The sequence below is a fragment of the Dipodomys spectabilis genome, unplaced genomic scaffold, assembly GCF_019054845.1.
Source record: "Dipodomys spectabilis isolate Male_0828 unplaced genomic scaffold, ASM1905484v1 ptg000157l, whole genome shotgun sequence".
Classification (NCBI taxonomy): domain Eukaryota; kingdom Metazoa; phylum Chordata; class Mammalia; order Rodentia; family Heteromyidae; genus Dipodomys; species Dipodomys spectabilis.
The window spans coordinates 15,229,470-15,253,349 of record NW_024870834.1 but is presented as its reverse complement, the minus strand read 5'-3'; the positions used below and the strand labels follow the sequence as shown (position 1 = coordinate 15,253,349).

The following is a 23,880-nucleotide window of genomic DNA, read 5'->3' as shown; positions in this document are numbered from 1 at the left end:
TTTTTATCATAGAACAAATTGTAAGACTTCTATATAAAGAAATAAAGGAGAATGCAGTTATTCCTCTTACGAATGTTCAGTTGGATACTATCTACAGTTCAAAGAGCTTGGGCTGAAATGGTTCTATGTGTTGGAAGGAACCCATTTGGGCAGATGACAAAGAAGGATGCTAACTGTGGTCCCTGGCCCTTGTTTACATAGCTCAAGGCTATCTTTGCCGGTGGCTTTGCCACAGCCCCCATCTCCACAGGTAGAACTGGAGAGTCAAGCTGAATGGTTCTCATTAAACTCATGCCAACCTATATTCCATACACCTTAAGGTCGATAAAACCAAGAACTCTTCTTCTCTAGAAAATGTTCTGCTTTTTGTGTCTAATCTAGTTTATGAATAGATTCCATTTATTGTTCTTGAAAGTAAATTCTATGTAGGTTTCTTTGTGTTTGACCATTATTTTGATAGAAGTTCTCCCACAAAGAAATTGATACACGCACCTTCCTAGTACAGATGGATAATTGTTGCCTTGTGGTCTCTTATTGCCTTAGATTGAGGGCTCTAGAGAACCTCCCATATCTGAACATGATCACAGCACAGAGGATAGAAGGGCAGAGCTAGACAATAAAACTCAGTCATGTCTAACACTTTCTTTTAAAATCTGGAGTTTCTAGATTGAAAATTTGTCATTATTTCCATCAGTTATCAATAATTCCCTGACCCATCATCTCCTATGTCATCATCTTCGAATCCATTTTCTACTGCTATCTCATATCCATATGGACTCTCACAGTGGCTAATTTACACAGTGGGAAATCAACACTCAAATATACATCCTGGAAGTGGCACTGTGGCTCAAAATAGTAGAGCACTAGCCTTGAGCTGAAGAGCTAAGGGACAGCTCCCAGGCCCAGAGTTCAGTCCCCACAACCAACAACAACAACAGAAATAATAATAATAAAATCAAATATACATCCTTAGATTGCTATTCTCTCCAGAATTCCATATATGTAACATAATACATAACTTTCTATATTTTTTCTAGATTTTTGTCATTTCACTTTAAGAGAGAGAAATTTCCCTTTCCTTTTTTTTTTTTAAAGACCCACAAAGGTAAGAGGTGTTGTGCCAGTGCTGGGGCTTGAACTCAGGTCCTCAGTCTCTCCTTTAGGTTTTGTACTCAAGGCTGAGACCTTACTACTTGAGCTACGTGTACACATCCAGCTCTTTGTTGATTCATTGGAGATAAGAGTTTGGAGGGTTTTGCTGATTTCTAACTGTGATTGTCAAATCTCACCTCCCTAAGTAGCTAGGATTATAGGCACAAGCCACTGCCATTGAGCTGTAAAGTGCTTTTTAAGTTGTTTTTGATTCTTAAGAAAGGCACACCAGGGGCCAGTGGCTCACTCCTGTAATCCCAGCTATTCAGGACACTGAGATCTAAGGCTCACAGTTTGAAGCCAGCCCAGCCAGAAAAGTTCCTGAAACTTTTTTTTTTTTTTTTGTCAGTTGTGGGGCTTGAACTCTGGGCCTGGGCGCTGTCCCTCAGCTCTTCAGCTCAAGGCTAGCACTCTACCACTTGAGCCACAGCCCCACTTCCAGTTTTCTGGTGGTTTATTGGAGATAAGTGTCACAGACTTTCCTGCCCAGGCTGGCTTTGAACCATGATCCTCAGATTTCAGCCTCCTGAGTAGCTAGGATTACAGGCATGAGCCACTGGCGCCCAGCCGTGAGACTCTTATCTCCAATAAACTACTCAGAAAAAGCCAAAAGTGACTCTGTGGCTCAAGTGGTAGAGTGCTAACCTTGAACACAAAGAGGCTCAGGGACAGTGCCCACCCAGGCCCTGAGTTCAAGCCTCAGGACTAGAAAAAAATATAAGGTAAAAAGGTAACATCAAACATCAGTTTCCACTTATGTAACAATATAATGTTCAGGAAACAGTACTACAATTTATGTGAGGTATTCAGCAAATGACAGTCATGATTTTTTAACAGGTTTGTGCTCCATTAATGCTTCCTTTCCTTATGTCACTGAGTTTTGTTTCATTTTTTTTCAAAACATTTATCTTACCTAACCTTTGTGTTTTACAAGCACTAAAATAAGCACAGGAAGTTTAAATCATTTATCCGAAGTCATACTACCAATAAGATTGTCCCCAAGTCCTGTTCTCAGTGTTGAATCTTTTCCTGCACAGTCAGAAGAGCTTTCTTTCTGGAAGCTTCACTTGTTAGTAAAACATGTAACCAGAATGTGGAAACAGACCTAGTAACATCCAATTTTACTTAGTGCAATGGTTTCTTAGAAAACATATTGAACAGATAATTCCCATCTCTTTCTCTCCCTTTGGGCCACTGAGAGCGAATACCACTGCTTTACAAAATTATTCTTTTCACCACTAATAGTTCTTGGATGTCATTTTCTGTAAAAGTATCAGAGAGTTTTTCTCTAGAGACTTCCACTTAGCTAAGTCCTTGCTTTTGGTTTTCTTTCCTTCTGAAATAGACTTCGGGATGGTGGGTTCATCAAATACTTTCAAATATGAAGCTAAAACAGACATTTGCCAATCCTGTATACAGTTCCTTCTGCCATTGTGTACCCATCAGCCAGTCCTATAAGATAAGCTGCCAAATGTCTTCATATTTCAAGAGTGCCTCATATTTTTATTATACGTATGACCTTTCACATAAAGAAAGAGTAGCAATGACCTGCCACTATCCAAACTTCTTGCCAATCATGTGACAGTGGTTCATACCTGTAATTCTAGCTGCTCAGGAAGCTGACACGTGAGGATCATGGTTTGATACCAGCCAAGCCAGAAAAGTACCTGAGACTCCAGTGAATCAGCAAAAAGCTAGAAGTAGAGGTATGTTTCAAGTGGTAGAGTGCCATCCTTGAGTGAAAAAGCCCACTGAGAGACTGGGTATCTGAATTCAAGCCTCAGTATTGGCACCAACACACACACACACACACACACACACACACACACACACACGCATGCATGCACGCAGACACACATGCACACACATTCTACCAAGTTGGTGAAGACACTTAAGAACTGTCCCTAGTGAACTGTTTATTGAATTATATTTTCTGTGAAATGCGTTATTACAACATCTGCCTTAAAGAAATTAGCACAAAGGATCCAAGCAAGAACAGCCTGAGGCCCTGCAATTTTGTAAAAATAATACTGAGACATTTCATGAGTTTTAAGTTTTAGCTTTCAGCACTACCCATCCATTTGGGAGAAAAAAATGACCTTTTAGCTAACAGCTTTGGAAGAAATCTCACTGTAGATTAACACTCTGAAACAGGAATGAAATTAATGAGCAAATTTCTCACAGGGAACAATTGCATGTGAGTTCGTTCCACTTGTATTTCCAGACAGAGAATGTAAGACGTTTGGCGAGTTTCACCATGCTGATTTCCTTAATTAAAAGTAGTGCAGTTGCTAAAAATAGAAACGTTAATGTTTCTGGAGTCTTCTTTATTTTTTTAAATCACTACCTCATATGGTCATCATATGTCAGAGTAAGTCTTAAAAATCAAGTCATTTATCCATCTGAATCAGCCTTTGCCATAATCAGCTCCCTCTTACCAGGGAGAGTCTTAGGAATCCCATTGAAGAAAGATGACTGTAGTGTAGCCAAGGAGATATTTAAGTGCACCAGATACCCTCTGGTGCTTCTGCTAAGAAAGGTGTCTAAAACTCTGGTTTCTAACTTTCATTTCTGGCTGTGCCTTTATTCTGTCTTTAACACAACGGTTAGACACACATGGCTTGGAAGGCTTTTGTGTGTTTTGTTTGTGTTTTGTGACCCTACAGAGGCTTGAATTTAGGGATTCGTGCACTACCACTTGAGCCACAGATCCACTTCCAACACTTTACCGGTTAATTGGAAATGAGTCTCAGGGACCTTTCTGCCCTGGCTGGTTTCAAACTGCAATCCTTAGAGCTCAGCCTCCTGAGTAGCTAGGATGACAGTTGTGAGCTACTAGTACCCAGTGGGCTGCAGATTTTGAAGGAACACTAAAGGAACGGATTCCTTTATCTTCTGAATTTGAGCCTGTGCTGTCATCTTCACCTACTCAACACAAGGACTTATTTCTTCATGTCCTGCAATAATTACTAGAGCTAACCTTTTGGAGGTTGTCAAAAAAACAGCAAAATATATGTCATTTCAATTAAAATGTGTTGGCTTTATTTGTGATTTCTAGTATCAGGCAACATCTATCCTATTTTCCTATGAAACTTCATAAGCAGAGCAGAATGGCTTTAGAGGCTTAAAAGTAATGAAAAAAACAGAAACAGGGAGAAAAATGTGCTTAATCATTTCAAAGTTGTCTTCTACTGTTTAAACAGAAGAAACTTGTAGTGCTAGCTCGAGTAAACTCAGCCCTTCCAAGTGGTTGCACAGTACTATGGATCTCTTCTTTTTCTTTTAGACCTAGTCTATTTCAAAATTGTCTCTAGTTGTATGACTTAGTCCAACTGACTGTGTTCTGATTTGGTATTTTCTTCTGAGACCTCCACCCCAAATAGCCTCATATCAGACCTGAAAAGAAACACATGGGGCTGTCTTCCAACATTTAATTTATAGAGTCAATGATAGATTAGGATAACATATGAATGACAATCATATGAGATTGAAATGATACTTCAGGACCGCAGGAAAGTCACCAAGTCATTTAGACAATTATAATCGATTCCTATTTTAACAGATTGCTACTTTAGTAACTGAAGCTTCTACTGTAATAACTCTAGAATAGATAAAAAATACAAAAGCATTTTATTGTGTGGTCCTAAATTCCATACATTAGAAACTATTGGAAATTATTGGATAATTTATGATGTGTCTGTGAGGTAATTATTCTTCTTCCAGTAATATTGGAAGTATGAATCATATGTATATGCATACTTAAAATAATGCTTTTATATCTCATATTCCTCTGATTGGTTGAATCAATATCTAGTGAAGTTTACCTCCATTTTACAAGCAAGAGAAATTATGATATATTGCAGCTAACAGAAGTCATATCACAGCTGAGTCTATGATCCAGCTGGAACTGAAAGTCTAGTCCTCTCCCCCTAGTCTTTAACTAAGATCCAGTTACACAATCTTTTGAGATTAAAGGACAGTCACAATCATGTACTTACAATGCTATTTCCAATCCTTATTTTGCTCAAGAATCCCTTGAGGAACTTTTAAAAATTAATGCAGATACTTTCATACTTCCTGCTATCTATCCCTATTGCTTTTAATAAAGACTGATTTAGTAGGCTAGGTTAGATGGCCTTGAATCTATGCAACAGAATGAACTATTATTAGAGCCCCTCTAAATATAAAATCATATTGTAAACTCAATGACTTAAGTCATACATGCATACAAGTTTAAGATAAATGTATAGAGATCTAGGACCTCCAGTGGAAATTTTTCTGTACAAAGCGTTTTGTACTTTTCTGCACTTAGCTTTGTTGTAATTTCCCATATTCACGGAGAATGGCCTTTTTAAAAATAAAACAAAAATCTCAATATATACTTTTTAGTGGCATGTGATTTAATATAAAAAATGTATAGTGGCATTGAATTATGGCTTCTTAACTTCCTAGTTATATAACTTTGGACAAATTACTTAGTCTATGAAGTCCTGGTTTACTGATATACAATATGTAATTCTAATGGTTAAATGAAATAAAATCCCTAAAGTACTTGCAAGTACTCTGGAAAGGAGTAAGTTCTCATTACTCTTAGGATCATTTCTTTCAGAAGTAGGCTTCTGGTAAATTAATGTTTTAACTATATAATTATAATTTATCCCTAATTGTAATTTCTTTTCTCATTCTTCATATTTGCAAAGAAATCACTATGCCAACCTTTTTTTGTGTTTTAATTATATGCATTTGCCCCAGAGCATCTGTCCAAACTAATTCAGAGATACATATCTATTGAGCTTTTGGAATAACTAAGAAATCTCTTATATTCCCTCCCTTAATATGCATTCTATGAGTTTTAAAAATTAAAAACAATCTTAGGATATCTGTCTGTTCAGGAATCTTTGCTATTTTCTCTCTTGAAAACCAGTTGCTAGAGGCTCACTTAAGCTACATATAGTTGAAAATTACAGACTCATGCCTGTAATCCTAGTTACTCAGGATGCTGAGATCTGACAACCTCAATTTGAAGCCAGGCAGACAAATCCAAGGGAATCTTAACTCTAAAAGGCCAGAAATGGAGGTGTGGCTCAAGTGGTAGAGCACCAGCCTGAAGCCAAAAAGCTAAGGGACTGTGCTCAGGCCCTGAGTTTAAACCCCAGTACTGGCACAAAAACAAAAACAGGGATATATCATCTTTATTTCAGTCGCCTGAATATTAGGCAAGATTTTCTCTTTTGTGGCACAGTCTTTGTTGGTACATTAACTAAATACACCTTGTTATTATTGATTTTTATGAGTACTATACTATATTCTTTGCGATGAAGATAGATTGCAGAGTAAAAACAACAAAAAAAGTGATTTCATGATAAGTGTTACATGATAAGTGTTATGGATAATTTAGAGAAGTTAAGGATCCTGCAGAGGGCAGGCAATAGATTTGCAGTGCCTAGATTACTACTGCCTGGAGAAATACCATCATAAAGAAAATGGTCAAAATTCAGGTCATAATGACAGAAAATATGATTTTTTTAGAAAACAGAAGCAAAGGAAGCCTTCTTGAATAATTTATCACTCTATAAACACATCATAAAATATCGTAGTAACAGTTCAGAATAAAGGTCCCATTGTTGTCAAACTCTTCTGACGACTACAGGGACTCAGCAGGCAAAGATAATCCTGTGCATTTTCACTACCCTCATCACCATTCCTCCCATTAATAATTTGTTTAGGCCCTTCTTTCCACTGCCTGAAGGATAGTTGTCAATATCAGTCAACTCTTTGTCTACATGCCGTGAATATGTAACATCTGTATCCTACAGTACTGCAAAGGAAGCCAGGGTTTTTAAATACACATCCCAGCACCAGTTTATAGAAACAAAAATGAGATAGAGAGTGATGTATTTTTCAAAAGGGATTCTGAGCCAGCTGTGGATGAGAGGTTCAATTTGCATTGCAATTGCTGAGTAGAACTCTGGGAAATCCCATCTGATTTAGAGAAGGGGAAAAGAAAAGAAAGCAAAACAGAATTTTGATGCTTCAACAACTTGTTTACAAAACATGAACCCAGTGCCTGTTGCAGGCCAAACACCATGCTATCACCTATAGAAGACTGCAAGATAAAAGAGAATCATATCCTGTTTTCAATATACTTGTAGCATCCTTCCTACTCTTAGCAGTCAAGTGATTTCTGAGTCATACTATGTGCACTTGACACTGTACTAACGACAATGAACAATGAGACAAAGTCTCTACTCCTGGGAGACAAAGCCTCTACTTTCATGAAACGAATGTTTCAGCAGTGGAGTAACAAGCATGAATTGATAGGTAGGAGTCTACTAGTAGATTACAAACATAGAATCATCAAGATGATGTGCAGGTCAAGAATAGACTCTGAGGGAAGTCCTAAAAGGCTCTCTGAGGAAGGAAAGTATGTGTTAGACCAGAGTCAACAGAAGGAACTAGCCAGGCAATGAGCAAGGAAAGGAGGACTATTGCTGCAAGGGAAGCTAGAGCATATGGCCAGAGCCTGAGACTTCTAAGTCCAGGGAAGCCTTAGGGAATGAGACTGGAGACAGGGAGCTAACTATAAGAGACTTCCATGGTGGATAAGAGTACAGAATCTTTATTTGGGGGGGGGGGGGGAAGCACTATTTTTGTAGGAAGAAAGTGACTTGGTCTGATTTTTACTGTGCATCTGAGCTGGTCTGGGGCTAAATAGGGTCATGTCAGGGGGCAGGGTCACAGGGAGTTTGAGAGTTCAAGACCCAAGACTGGCGGATTCAGTAACCTTAGAGTCCAAGTGCCCACTCCGGCATCTAGGACTCAGGCTCGCCCATCACCTACCTCCACCATGAAGACAAGATGGTTCCAATTAAACCCAATTCCCTTTCATCCATCACACTTCAAGATGGTGATAGATGGCATCCCCACTCTGGCCCTAAGATCCACAGAGAAGTGAGGCTAAGCAGAGGGCAACAGTTGCTAAGCTATTTTATGTTTTTTATTGGTTTGGTGTTTTTTCATTGCTTTTTCTCTTGTTACACTTTATGAGATATTCCCTCTTGATTAAAGAAATTAGTGCCAGGCAGGATAGCTTTTTGAGAAATCCCAAGTTCCCAAAACAGAGCTCCAAATGTTGCCAAGCTGTTCTATTTTTGTAGTGCAATTCAACAGAATACATATTGAAAGGCTATTCTGTGCCCCCACCATATGCTAGACAGATTAACACACACACACACACACACACACACACACACACACACACACACACACACACAATAAGCATAAAGATTTAACCTGTGTATCAAGGAACTTATTATTACGCTGGACGAAGAAAGGCTTACTTATACTAATAGCATATTAGCATTAAAACAAAATGAAAAGAAATATTAATTCCTGGCAATTTCTTAAATGGATTTGTGCTTTTGTGTATCTTAACCAGTATTAACCCTATGCGGAGAAAAGAGCTAGAATACCACCTTAGTCCTTGAATCTTTGATGTTCTCATTTTACTCTATAGTTTCAGCACCATGTTGAGATTTGATGAGATTCCTCCTTTTGTAGTTTCCCTCTCCCCATCGCTACAGTAACAACAAATGTATTGAGTTCAAAGACTATGAGCTTATATAATGCAAAGATCACACTTGGAATTAACATGGTTCTTTGGGATGTACCTCCTCTGTGGAATAGGAAATCTTCATTTTGTAGCTCATAGACGTTAATGACAATAGTAAGAAACATGTTAGAAGTTCTGTAGAGTTTAGCAGCATTCAAAATGAAATCATTGCCTCCCCTATGAGGTAGATTAATTTTTATATCACACATGAATAAAATAATCTCAGAGAGATCAACCAGTTTTTTCAAAATTCTAACCAGCTACTACATAATACAATCCTTAACTTTGGTTTATTGACTACAAAAGTCCTCATCCACTAGCTGTTGTTGTGGGCAGCAAATGAGCTATTGGGGTGATGAAGATTTTATTGCCTTCATGAAAACCACTGTTTGTGACCATTTCATGACCTCCAGTCAGACAAAGACATACTTAACCCCCTGATTTCCTAGCCAATGCACCAAATATGTTCCTAGAAATCTAGAGCAGATAAATTAACCCTGATTCTTGCATTCAGCAAAAGAAGAATTCAGGCAAGATGCAAACACACAAGTTGATAGAAAAATTTATTCAAAAGCAATATGGCAGAGAAAGAGAACGTGTGCCATAGATATATAACAGGGAAACAGCACTTCAACCTATCTCAACTGGCTTGCTCTGCCTCCTGCATTACAGGGATTGGTTGACTTGTAGTTAAATAGGAAGAAATGGAGTCATGGAAGATGGCTTTTCTGTTTAGTGTGCCACTTTTTGTTTCCTATAAGGTCCCAGGGACAAAGCTTTAGTGTCCAATCCTTACTTACTCATTCTTCTGTCCTTCTTACCTTCTTCTTCTTTTGTAACCCGTACCCCTCATTTTATTATCAGGTACGTTTTGGCTTATCAGCTTATCCTACCATCTTCAAGTCGGATAGGTCATCATTCCTTTACTGCTTACTTTTCTACTAATTTCTATCACTATAGGCTAGTGTGTCAGTGAAAATGTAAGCAGTTGAATACATTCACTTATTTACTCATGCATTTACTTGTCCAATAAATTTTTGAATAGCCACTAGTATTATAGTCATAGAAAAAAATTACAGGTAAGCAAGACATCATCCTTCCCCTAAAGTTGTTTAGGGTCTAGTTGAGACAAAGGAGAAAACAATTTAAGTACCATATAGCATTGAGTTAGCAGAGATCACAAAGAAGTGGTCACAAAGAAGAATAGAAATTATGGAATCAAATTCTAGCCACAAGTTAAAGCTTATGTGAATGCACTGAATAGAGCCACTAATTTAAGGTCCTAATCTCTAAACATTTTCAAAACCAATTCAAAACCAATTTTCAAAATTAATACTTTCTTAATATTTTATACATTCTTTTTTATCTTTATAAGTTGGACAAATGAAGTCTTTTAAAATATGGATCATTAATATAGAAACAAATGTAGAAACAAGTTACTATAGAAACAATATATATTAAAATGACTATAGAAACAAATAGCTGTGAATGACTTGATTGTATTCTGGCTTCTCCATTCCATTATGGAAGTTTTGTGTTTCTCTTTGTTCCTATCTGCTGTAATTAGGTCTGTAAATTCAGTCAGGGAAGAACTAGAACAGGAATATTGAATGGAATATTTTTCTTTAAAAAGTATTAAGCATTTTTGCTTGTTAAACATTCCATCAGCCCTTCTCTGACTACATTAAGCTGGGGGAAGAAGTTGTGAGCATTGATAATATAGGCTAGGATCTTTTTCCAACCCGGATAAGAGTCATACATATTCCCAAGATTTCACTTCCATCAAGATCAACATTTTTGTTCAAAGCCCTTATGTGATTCACTGATTCTCCCAGAAGTACCTCTATTTCCATCCCATAGACACGCAGAAGTAGACTTGACGAAGATGCTTTTATACATTTAGTAGGAGAACAAGTCACTGAAAGATTACTTTAAATACCTGAAATGAAAACTGAAAATATTTATTAGGTATTTGTTCTGCCCAATCCTTTCTCAGCCCCCTCTCTAGGTTTTTAAGTTTTCCTCATTATTGTACACAGATTGGCCCCTCTTCCTTCCTTTTTCTCTCCTATATTCCATGAGAACTATAAAGTACTTAATTAAATACTTAATGAAAGTTCCTCCTACACCTGACCTACACACATGGTAGCCAGTGTCTTCTAGCAGGCAAGACTGAGGTTGGAAGAGGTTGGAGTTGTGTTCTGAGCTACCTGAAGCTATCTATGAGCTTCTCAAGCTCAATGTCCATAAGTGTCACAGGAGCATATTTCTTCAACACAAGCAAACTAACAGTGAATACTAAACAGTGCAATTCCACCTTAATGCACATGCAGTAAATGTGCAGTAAATGTGAGATTTTTTTCCATTAAGAATGCAATGAGATAAAAATAGTGACATCCACATATGCCATTTCAATTCAGATTATTATATTATTTAATCTTAATAGCAAATATAGTCTAAGTGCATTCTCATTGTTAGAAATATATACACATATATGCATATACGTATGTATATATATATATATATATAATCACACGCTACTGATAATAAAAACCTACTTATAGATGATGATAGAGCTGCAGCAGGATTGTCAACTACTAGTAATTTGTATTTTATATTAGAGATCAAAGAAGTTTTGGATGTGTGAACTAATGGTTGATTTATATTGTACATATGGATGTGTACTGTGTCCAAATTGTGTTGGCTTCATTTGAAACTATGGCTTCCATGGGTTAAAAAAAACTATACATTATTCTATTTGCAAAGTAACAATCATAAATTTTGACAGGCTCAATTGTTCATACTATGATTTCTGAAATACAAGTGCTCTCCTGCTTGTAAGAGCTTTAAACAAGGCAATTTTCAAATAGGTAAATTACTCAATAGCAACTTCAGGGAAATCAGATTCCCAATGCATCATCCTCCAAACATACCTTCTTATATAGCATTCTGGATGCACTGGAGATGTCCTATTCTGAAGTCTCACACATACAGCAGTTCTGCTACCTGCCTTCAGCAGTTGTCTGTGAAACAAATCCAGTCTATATGAATGGTCCCCAAATGAACTTGTTTTCCAGAAGTCATTTGATATCTTATGAGACTATATAAACAGAAAGTCTTTTCATAGACTAAAAATTCAAGGTGAAAAATATATAATTGGTCTGAAAAAAAGATCAACTAACTGGCAACAAGGGTTTTGCTTGCTTGTATGAATTGGGATTTTCTTTCCTCCGAAAATTTTCCAGCTGCACTTTGTGAAGTTCCCAGAATAATGATTGACATTATTAAACCAGAGACTAAAAAATCTTGGTACGGACTGACCCATGGGGACACATTACTACAATTTATTTTAGAATAAAATAATAAAAGGGGCGTCTGACAGGGGACAAAAGTTGGGACTCATTTTCAAATTTTATACGATTTGTCAAAGTCACCCAAAAAGAGTTCTTAGAAGTGGTTGGAATTGGCTCTCAAGTGTCTTGCCTTTGTGGTTTGCCTACCCGGGTTTCCCAGTCCTTGGTTGAACATTAGTGTTCTCATAGGGATAGAGCAATGGATACAACTCTAGTGATCTCTTCTAGTAGAGGCTGAGGCCATTTCTAAACATTCTCCTTCTATTCTTTCTGAACTCTCTTCCTCTCAATCTTCCCATACATGCTGCACACCCCCACTCTATTCTACCCTTCTCAATGTAGATTTGATGTAACACTATCTCTCCAGTTACCTTCTGAAAGATGCAAAGTTTTCCCCAATGTACTTCAACAAATCATATTCATTTCATGATTTTCCTATAATTTAAAGATACTGGTACTATCTCCTTTGGAGCAGTGAGAAGTTTTGACACTATTATTACAGTAATATTGGTTATTCCTGCAACTGTCAGATTTATTTTAACATCCTCCTGTCATTCATGGTACTCTGTCAATTTGACAAAACTCAAGAATACTCCCATGAAGCAATTTTAACTATAATCTTGCTATGCCTTACAAAATGGGCCTTCATCAGATATGAGTAAATTTGTAGTCAGTTCCTTAAAGCACACTTCATGAACTCTCTCTATATATATATATTTATATATTTCAATTATTGTTGCTATAGGCTCTACATCAATCTTCTACACACCTACACACACATTATTCATTCTCTCTCTCTCTCTCTCTCTCTCTCTCTCTCTCTCTCTCTCTCTCTCTCTCTCCATCTCTCTTCTCCTCCTTCCAACTGGCAAGAAGCCTTGAGATGTCCTTTGACCCCTACTGGAAAAGCATGAAACAAAACACTCCCAAATTGGTTTTGTCTTGCTAACCTCTCCCTATCCCTAGCTGCCTGCTCTGTTTTTCTACTTTTCCCTAAATGCAACTTACTTTAAGCATGTGTTGATTTGATTAACATTCCTAAAATTAAAGGATAATAGACGATAACCTATTTGTCAGCCTAGCCACTTTCTTCTCTTTTCAATGTCTACTTATGACGTACATCCAGACTGCACGCCCTTTTTATTTAACGAAAGAAGCAAGATCAAAAGAATATATTTTAAAGAAAATGCAAAATTTATTTTCAATTTTGGCTATCATCACTAAAAGGGGAATAAATTGTCCAGAAAACAAAACAAAACAACAAAAACAGTGTCCCCTGACCGCTCTGTCTGTGCCTACTCAACGTGTGCATCTGGTTGTTCATCTCTGAAAATGTGTACAATATTTTTTCTTTAATTTTTTTTGGTTATTTTCTCCCTTCTTGTTTGGGAACTAGGTACTTTTTGTATTGTATCTCTATCAACCTATATATATTTATATATATCAATGTATTTCTTTTTAATTGCTAGATCTTTAGATTTGGTTTTATCCAACATATAAGAAAAAAAGTTATGAATTGTTTTCTGCAATTTCCCCCCACTCCCTCTTTAAATGTGGAACAACTTCAGCTGCAGATTTCCCACATCCACCTCTGTCAAATTGTCCAGTCTCACTGTCAACATAGGTGGCTTAAGGAAGAAGATTGGCGAGTCATTTGAATCATACCATTTCTAAACAAGGGAAATGGGGGAGAATGGTGGAAGGTGTGGAATTGATCAAGATGCACTGTACTCATAAATTGATATGTTGAATTGAATCTTCTTTGTAAAACTACTTAAAGATAATGATGATTTTTAAAAAATCAAACAAACACAGGAGTAAGTAGTATGTCAGTATTCGGGCTATCTACCCAGTACTGTCTCTCATTAGTCTTTGTGGACCTCTAACCCCTCTCCCCCAACTATAGATGGGGCTGTGTGGCTGCAGATGAAGTTGTTCAATTTGAATGCATTAATCTAGTCTCTTTGTTTTTTGCTTTTAACCTTTTGATCATGAATATGAGTATTATTATTTTATGTACTTTGGCTAGTTTGAATAGGGAAAAATATATTTAACTTTTTAATTTGATTATTGAACAATCTAATAATGAAACTGTAATAAATTTTGAAGTAATTGCATGTTGAAGAAGTTGCAGCTTAGGGTGTGTGAGATTGTCAGTGTTAGAGTTCTGTTCTTTATTTTCATAGATGGGCATGTGTAGGCTCATTTGTTTTTGTATATTGCCCATCCCTTCCTTACAGCCAGAAGCTCTAATGCAGCTAGATCACTCCGTGCCGCCCTTACATGGACATGGCGACTCACTTACACATTTATTCCCATCATCTTCATCTCCTGTGTAGTTCACTCATAGACCCTCCCCTCCCCTTTCTGCATCCTCCCTTCCCATACCTTCCCTTTCTTTAGCATTGTTAAAATTTATGTGCTGTCATCCATCCCTCAGAACTTCAAGAAAATCTAAAATTTGTCAAAAAGACAAAAAATAATAATTAAATCTATAGCTGAAAACCTACAATCCTGCAGAAATGTATTCAGAACCCTGAAGATTCACAGATTTTTTTTAAAAGGCAAATTATAAAGTTTTTTTTTCTTTTTAATTTTTCAGTCATAGCAATCGGAATTATTTTAATTCAAATTGATGCCCTCTCAACCCACCCCCTGCAAGTAAAAAAATTGTTTAAAAGTGCAGGTTTTTTTTCTTTTTATGTTATGTGGTGTGGATGTATGTGTTGTTGACTCCCTGTATCACCCTCTGTTGTAAATTATTATATTTGAAGAATTAGACATTTTGCTCAAAAGTTTTTAAGAATTAACAACAACGACAACAACAACAAAAAAAACAAGTTACAAGAATGTGGCAATTCTATTTGTCCAAGAGCATTCTTACACAACTTTCTTTTGTAAATTTTTCTTTCATGCCAAAAAACATGCGGGCAATTTGTTGATGTAAGTTGACTATGAATTAATATGGTATGCTCTCCTTTTTTAATTTCAATTATTTTGCCTCTGTGGATATGATTTCTTTCCTTATTTTCCCAAAAATGGTTCTTAGTTTTTTTTTTTTTTTAATTTGCTTTTACTTTTCTTTGTGTTTTATATTGTGAATGCCTTGTTACTGTTATCGGCTCTCTTTGCCTTTAGTTTACTTTATCTATGAAGTTATTTTATTCTTGACTATATGAAATCATTTTATTTCATTTGTGTCTATTTGCTTAATTTTTGCTGTTATGCTTTGCACTGAATAGCTTCTAATAATGTGAATTCTACTTTGAGAATTAGTGACTATATAGATTTTGCTGTAGAATGACATGCCTCTTTGCCTAAACTTTTTTAACCACCAACTTTAAAACCTCGATAGTATTGTTTATTGTGTAGTTGATTGCTAAAATGCATTATAGCACATGGTGGACAGGGGATGTACTTCAGAAAACAAAAAGTGTGTAAACTCTAAGCGTTATTGGTGGTAATTTCATCCTTCACTTAATCCTTAGAAAATATTCAGGGAAATAAATCTTTATTTTATTTTCTTTCAGAAAAGGGGAAATAAAGTACTCTCAAGTGATTATGGTACAGTTTGGTTATCCAGGATTATGCTATCACTATCACCACAGGCTACAAAATCAATTTTCCAGAGAATAATGACATCAAGAATCCCAGGGGTTTATAGAGTATTGTACTTATAATACTGATGCTTTCTAATGTACAAAACTAGCTTATGGAACAAGCACACACACATATACACAAAAAGAGAAGACATCTCTTTTCTCTCTCCTTTCCCTCCCTGTTTCCTCCTCTCCCTATCTCCCTTTTCCCCTTTTTTCTCTCCCCCAATCCACCTTTTCCTTCTCCTTTCCTAAAAGTTCATAGTTGCCACTTTCTGTCAAGGATTTCCTCAGGTAAGCCTTTAAAGGAAAGTCAAAATTACATCAAAATGGAGCATGCTTTTCGTATGTACACTTCTATCCAGAAACAATCTCAGGTAGGTACCACAATGGTGTTAAGATTCCACCTCTCAGACTGAAATACTCCTTGACTTTCACATCATTTGGGTTAATGCTCTCATACGCATTTCAGGCAACCGAAGATTGGCAAGAAGCACTTTGAAATGGTTTTAATAAAGCAGTTACTTTTCTGTACTTTAATTATAGATAAATAGATTATTGTTTTAGAAATATCAAACCTAATGGTGGAGAATAGATATGTTTCTTAGCCCACAGCGTCAATGAATAGGCTTTCTGTGCTTCAGTTATGTGATTTTTGTGCTGTTTGGCCTGTTGGAAAATACTCCAGCATAAAATTAAGAATTTCCTAAGTACCATGTTAATTTACCTAATTATATTAAAAACTTGTGCTGTCCAGAGGTCAATTCAATCAAGGCAGAATATTTTTCAAAAATACAAAATCTGTGCTGATCCCACAAATTTTGCTTAAAATTGCTTCAGTAATCTAGATCTATGCAATTTTTCTCTACTAACAGGAGACCATAACATTAAAATAGGACAGAAAAAACTTGACTCAGGATTTAAGTGTTTGTTAGGTCCAAAGTATTAATAAAAAAAATGACAAGAATAACTGTCATTTCTGAGGATCATTAAGCACAGTTCTAAATACTTAGTAGTGCACTGGTTTGAGGCAGGCTGGATTTTTGTTATGATTTCTATTATACTTAGGAGTTTAAGAAATTTAACCAAAGTCATATTTATGACTAGTATGCAGAGTTCTAATGGTAACCTCAATCTGATTTCAAGGTAAAGTAACTAACTGATAAGCAAATGAAAAACTCCATTTCACATGCCAGTCTAAAACCATATATATATATATGGTTTGTAGCTCCTCTTTCATGGACACATGTTAAAACATAGAACTGATAGATATTCAGAACCAAGCTTAATAAGAAATCAAACCAATTAGGTTTGGTAAGAAATTCTACCTAGAACATCTCACCATGTTAAAATACGAAAGAGGCTAAGTTGAGACATTTGTCTATTCTTTTCCCCAAGTACCGGCCATCTTTGTCAAGGCCTACATCTTTCTGAAGGTGGATGAAGACAAAATTTGTTCTTATAAACTTCATCATGGTTCTGTACTCCACATCCTCACATCCATGGCACCAAATTATTAAATGAATAGCAGCTAATTTAGTGGAGAAAGGGACAATTTCTCACCATTATATGTGACTTTCCAAGCAGAGAATTCAAATAATGCAAATGAGGGGTGAGGCAAAGAGCTCAGTAGGAGCAATAGAAAGACATGGAGTTGGAGCATGTGTGGTCTCCAGAGTTGCCCTGCTCAGATTCAGTATTTTTTTAAATTTTTTAAAATGTTTTTGGTAATCTTTCAGACTTGACTATCTCCAGAGATGTAAAGGCTAGAGCCACACTGAAACTTTGTGCTGCTCTTGGGCTGTTTTTTAGGTGACCCACTACATTTGCCATCATCCATAACATCCTCACAGCTCAGAAGAGTTCTATTCAATTTTTAATACACTGTCTTTTTCGGTGGCAGAGAGCCCCTTTTGCTACATATCAGCCCCCGAGGCATGAATTATATATCTATAAATACACTCATAAAGCAAAAAGCAGGGCAGCCTTCAAGGCTAAAATAGACCTTTTATATCCCTAGTGATCTCTCTAGTTTAAAGAAAAGCACAATCTTGTCAAAAATGTATATATTCTTGATTTTAAAATGCCAACTTTAAAGAATACAGATAGTTCTTATTCTAAACCAAAGAAAAATTCCGAGAATGGCTTAGGAATCTCTGACTTGTGTGTACTCTAGGTCTTGTATCACTCTACCGGTAACCTTTATGATATTTGACTTACTGATTCTGTGAATACTTTGTGAGCCTACACACCGGGCTGACTCTATAGCCTTTGAATATTGAGAACTAATTACTATTGGCTGCTACAGTATTTCCTAGGGTAGACACCAGCATGTGGATGTCCAAGTACCTTATAGAAATGCATTGCAAAGCAGGTGCATTATTCTCCTGCTGTCTTAAATACCAAGAAGGCCATGGCAGGAGGTTCATTTAAGTCCTGGGAGAAAAGGAGGGAAGAGAGAGGAAAGAAAGGGGGAGGAAGAGAAGGAATGGCAGAGGAGGGAAAGGGAAGAGAGGGGAAGGAGATAGAAGAGAAGGGAGAGGAGAAGAAACAATAGGAGAGGGAAAGGAAGGCAAGGGGAGGAGAGAGAGAAGGAGAAGGAAAGTGAGTGGAGGAGAGAAGACAGAGGAGAGGGGAAGGGGAAAGGGAAAGGAGAGGGGAGGGAAGAGGAGAGGAGAAGGGAGGGAAAATGGGTGGAGGAGACAGGATGGGAGGGAGCTAAGGGGAGGGGAGAGGAAGAGAAGAGAGGAAAGGAGAGGGAAGAGGGGAGAGGAGGAGAGATGAAGGGAAGGAAGAGGAGTGGAGGGGAGGGAAAGTGAGGGGAAGGGAAGGGAGGGGACAAAAGAGGAGGGGAGAGAAGGGAGGGAAGAGGAGAAGAGGGGAGAAGAGAGGAGAGGAGGGACAGGGCAGGACTAAGTGAGCCAAGGCAGGGCAAAGTGAGGAGAAGAAAGGGGAGAGAAAGTGAGGGGAGGGGAGGAGAGAAAGAGTACTTACATAGAATCTATGCACATGTTCCTTATCCTTTAAATGTTCTCTAGATTACCTGTAATAGATAATAGGATGTATATGCAGTTTACACAGCATTGCTTACAAATAACAAGGAAAATAGCGTACATATTTAAGCACAGATACACTTTGTTTAATATTCTATTCACCGTTGCTTGAACCCTTATATATGAAACCCATGACATAGAAGGCTGAATGTACACTCAATCATCCTGAATCCTAGAGAATTCCAAATTAAAATTATCTACTTCAACTCAGTTTTCATACAGTTATCTAAAAATTTCCCCTTGTTTTACCATCTCCTTTGTAGTAATAACCCCTGTATTCCAGGTAAAGTTTATTTTAAATTAGAGGAACTCTTTCAACTCTTGGAGATGCCAAGAAAGGAGAGTTACTGAAGCTTCAAGAATTTCAAGGATTCAAGAATGTCATAATTTAGGCTCAACTTTTCCCAATAGAGGGCATTGTTTATCTTTTTAAGAATCAGTCATCAGGATTAGTATTTTTTTAATGTCAATATAAAATGGAGAATTCATGCTTTTGATAGGTTTTAGTATATAATATTTTGGTGCCAGTTCTGGGCTTGAACTCAGGGCCTATGCACTGTCCCTGAGCACTCTTGCTCAAGGCTGCACTCTACCATTTGAGCCACAGATGCACTTCCAACTTTTTGGTGGTTAATTGGAGATACGAGTCTCATGGACTTTCGTGCCTGGGCTGACTTTGAACTATGATTCTCAGAGCTCAACTTCATGAGTTGCTAAGATTACAGGTATGAGGCACCAACATCTAGATCAGTATAGAAGCCTTTTAGAATCTCTCTACAAATTATTAGACTGCAGAACCTTCTTTCTGTAACTTTCTGAAAAGATAGTTTTATTTCGTTTGTAAATTCACTGAGATGCTTACACGGGGCTGTTCAATGCTTAGGATTACCAAAGGAAAGGAGAAAAGGGACTTGTTCCTGGATGTTGTAGATTTTAAGCAAGGAGGACAATGGGAAGCTTTAGAAAATATGCAAGGAAAAAAGGCAAATTGAAGACTCCATTTGGGTGTTACAGATGGTACACTAAGACTGCAAGTGAACACCACTTTGTAATCACAGAGACAGCGATCTTAATCTCACTTAAAGGGACTGCAGCTTCTACCCTGCAATTTGTGTTTGTATTTGTATTATTTTTTGGTAAGGCTTTTGCCTCTCCCTCAAAATCAGTTTAGTCTCATCCTTTAATCCAGTTTCCTCTTTGCTTACTCCAGTTGGAATACATTTTTGTCATTATCATACAGAACAAACAACTGTGAGGTTTTAAAGCCAAGAGAGAACTCACATGCCCAACCTTTGTTCTTGTAAGCTGGATAAGAAATCTCTAGAGAACCTTCACACAGATTCTATTGGCCCTCACCTCTCTGTCTTTTTGCTGCTGGTCTCTCAGACACTTCCCTGTTTTTACTTTCAATGAACCACTCTTTGCTCCCCAGCCCCTTTCTTGTAGGGGAATAAAGAAAATGGCTGTTTGGGGTTCATTTTAGGACTTGCTTACCTTTAGGGAACTGTGCTCCAAATCCCATTTATAAAACCTAGCCAAAGTGTGTGAATTATGCATTAACTCAGTCATGAGGTATATGAATTATATATGTTCACAATGAAAAATAGGCATGCTGGTCCAGTAAAGTAAGTCCAATGCTCTGGCAATGCTATAAAGATCATTTTGTTCAGTCCCTTCACACTCTTGTCCCTAGAAAAGATGCTTGAGTTCTGAGTAGAGATCACAGGCCATCTTAAGATTCTCAGAAAGGTTTTTGTTTTACTTCCCCACATATAATACAATTATTATGTAAGCTACAGATAACAGTAAAAATTCTGTTGTCCTTTCCCTTACAAATGATACACATTATACTCTAGCATCTTTCTGAGTAATACATAGGCACCAGATAACAATATAATTCTGTTATCCTTTTCCTATGAGATGATGCACATTCCACACATTATCATCTTTCTGAGTAGCACAATGTCATTGTCTAAATAGGAAGGCATGATATGTACTTGTGATATGAACACAAGGGGTATGCTCCAGTGCTTTGGAGGCTTTCTCCTCAGGAAGTTCCTCTCTTAGTGCAGCAGAAGAATGAACAATTTAAATGCAATGGTTCCATCTGAGCTGCAGGAAATAACCCAAGTTTATATGGTATGGTTTGTTGAGTGAGAGTTCTAAGAATGAATCTTTACAGGAAGAATTCTAGAAGACTCTGTAGGTTGAAAGGTTTGCCCCTTGGAATGTCCCTAGAACTCTGCAGTATTGAGCCACTGCTAAATCTTGGCTGCTTTGATCATTGACACAGGAGAATATCTTAGCCACAGTCAGGTACCTGATGCTCAGACACTTGGCATTTCTTCACAATAATAAATGCATTGCCAGGGACAGAACACTGGCAAGGGCATTTATACTAGTGAAGAGCTTAGAGCCCTAACTCAGGAAGAGGATTTCACCAGTATCCATGATAGCGTCTCAATATCCCAACTAGGGAGGGAAATATCATGACATTCCTGGTAGAGAATTGTTGGAATTTTTTAAAGTTTAAATTGGATTTTTTTTTATTATTATTCTGGAGACTATTCAGTGAAGGGATGTGAACTATGATTTCCTGAGAACCTCTGCTTGGAAAATAACATTGTAGAAAGACACAAAAAATATCTTGATTCTCTTGCTTGACATAGGTGAAAAACCTTGGCCTTACATTTAAGTGAAAAATAACCTTTGTAGAATATTTTTTGGCACCTATGATGCACAAGGCATTGTGATTTCAGGAACTATTTTGAACCTCGTTTCTTGACTCAGCTTATATGTTTATAAATGCAATCATGAGAATCTGTAGGTAAAGCTATTTGTGTTTGCCACTTTAGTAAAGAATCACTGCCTTAAAAACTTCTTTTCTAAGTCAACATTTCTGAATCGATGATGTAAGTTTTCAGCAATTCATGGATTTATCTAATTACATATAGCATAAAAGCAGTACATAAAAACAGATTAGATTACTACAAGGCAAGTTGCCACTTAATAAATAGGGTAAATTCTGGAAAAGCATAATCAAATGTATGGAAGGGCATTTTCAGATTTTTAGAAGCCCACATCACTTAGCTCATGCTAAATGAGGACTGCAATTAAGGAATATAGTAATTCTTTTGTCTTCTTTTTTTCTGTTTGCAAAAAGAAGTATAAAATCAATGTAATAACAAGAAAATACTACAGTCTTTTGTTTGTTTTGATCTTGATTTGGTCATAGAATGTCTATGAAACAAATTAGTAGAAACCCATGAAGATAACAAAGAATGGACATTCCCAAATCCACAAACTAAACGCACAACACATGTATTGCATTCACACACACACACACACACACACACACACACACACACACACACACACAACACTTGGATAGCATCTGTGAGGGTATAACTGATCGAAAGGCATTATCTGGTAAGCACGTCCTGGAAGCAGCATATTTGAACTCTGTCTAAATAATTACTTGAGAGTACCTTTAGCAGTCCAATCCCCGCTCCCATTCTAAGGATTCTAAGTTTGTGAGTGGGCAGAGGCTTCTCAGGGGCACTAATCAGCCTCAAATGACAAGGTCACAACCAAAACTATCCCTCTGTGGATCCAGGTGGTTGTATTAGGATTTCAGAGCTGTAAGGTACGAAGTGCATTCATCAAGAGTGTCTGTGGACCGGTCTCAGCACCTGTACTAATTGTGTTTTTCTTTTTCTTTTCCATCCCAGGAGGTGAATTAGTTCTCCCTCTTCTTGTAGAAGACCCTTTAGCTACCCCTGCTATTGCTACTCGTGTACCTTCCATTACACTCCCCCCTACCTTCCGCCCCCTCCTCACCATTATTGAGACCACCAAAGATTCCCTGTCCATGACCTCTGAGGCGGGGTTACCTTGCTTGTCGGACCAAGGCAGCGATGGTTGTGATGATGATGGCTTGGTGATATCTGGGTATGGCTCAGGGGAAACCTTTGACTCTAACCTGCCCCCTACTGATGATGAAGATTTTTACACCACCTTCTCCTTGGTAACAGATAAGAGTCTTTCCACTTCAATCTTCGAAGGTGGCTACAAAGCACATGCGCCCAAGTGGGAATCCAAGGACTTTAGACCTAACAAAGTCTCGGAAACTAGTAGGACTACTACCACATCTTTGTCCCCTGAGCTGATCCGCTTCACAGCTTCCTCCTCGTCTGGGATGGTGCCCAAATTGCCAGCTGGCAAAATGAATAACCGTGATCTCAAACCCCAGCCTGATATAGTCTTGCTTCCGTTGCCCACTGCCTATGAGCTAGACAGCACCAAACTGAAGAGCCCACTAATTACTTCCCCCATGTTCCGTAATGTGCCCACAGCAAACCCCACGGAGCCGGGAATCAGACGGGTCCCGGGGGCCTCAGAGGTGATCCGGGAGTCGAGCAGTACAACAGGGATGGTCGTCGGCATTGTGGCTGCTGCCGCCCTCTGCATCTTGATCCTCCTGTACGCCATGTACAAGTACAGGAACAGGGACGAGGGGTCCTACCAAGTGGACGAGACGCGTAACTACATCAGCAACTCGGCCCAGAGCAATGGCACTCTCATGAAGGAGAAGCAAGCCAGCTCCAAGAGCGGCCACAAGAAACAGAAAAACAAGGACAAAGAATACTACGTGTAAACCGTGCTAACACTGATCACACAGAATTATTTATTTATACACAGACGAATCCTTGGACAATGAAAGATAACAGGTATCGGAACTGTCTCAACTGTTGAGATGGGGTACATAGACCATGACTATGGTGGGAAAACCATTTTTAAAAGGACACACACACACACACACACACACACACACACACACGCACACACAGATGTAGCTATCTATCTCTACCGCTCAGCCATAGCTGTGATTGCCCAACCATGGCTCTGAGACAGAAAAATTCTTACTGCTCTGCTGTAACATAAAACACACACACGTTTGTGCCCTGGAGCAAGCCTTAGTGACCCCACCGCGTCCTTGAACTTGAAGGCTTCCGTCTCTGCAGGACCTTTGCAAAAGGTAGAAGACTCCATGACTTACTTGTTCCATAACTCCAAGTGAGTCTGTAATGATGTTTGTGAAGCTTGACTGT

At 37.8% G+C, this 23,880-nt stretch overlaps 1 protein-coding gene across 11 annotated transcripts in view; it reads left to right on the top strand.

The window, feature by feature from the left end:
• Positions 1–23,426, top strand: part of Nrxn3 (neurexin 3) — a 1,519,933-nt gene extending 1,496,507 nt beyond the window's left edge. For 7 of the 11 annotated variants that reach the window (XM_042692579.1, XM_042692578.1, XM_042692581.1 and 4 more), the window contains one exon: positions 23,125–23,426. In XM_042692579.1, the coding sequence (XP_042548513.1) occupies positions 23,125–23,426 (302 nt within the window). Of the gene's footprint in view, positions 1–22,500 lie in introns of all 11 variants that reach the window. The other 4 variants (XM_042692577.1, XM_042692576.1, XM_042692584.1 and 1 more) reach the window with 2 other exon arrangements.
• Positions 23,427–23,880: the final 454 nt, after the last annotated feature.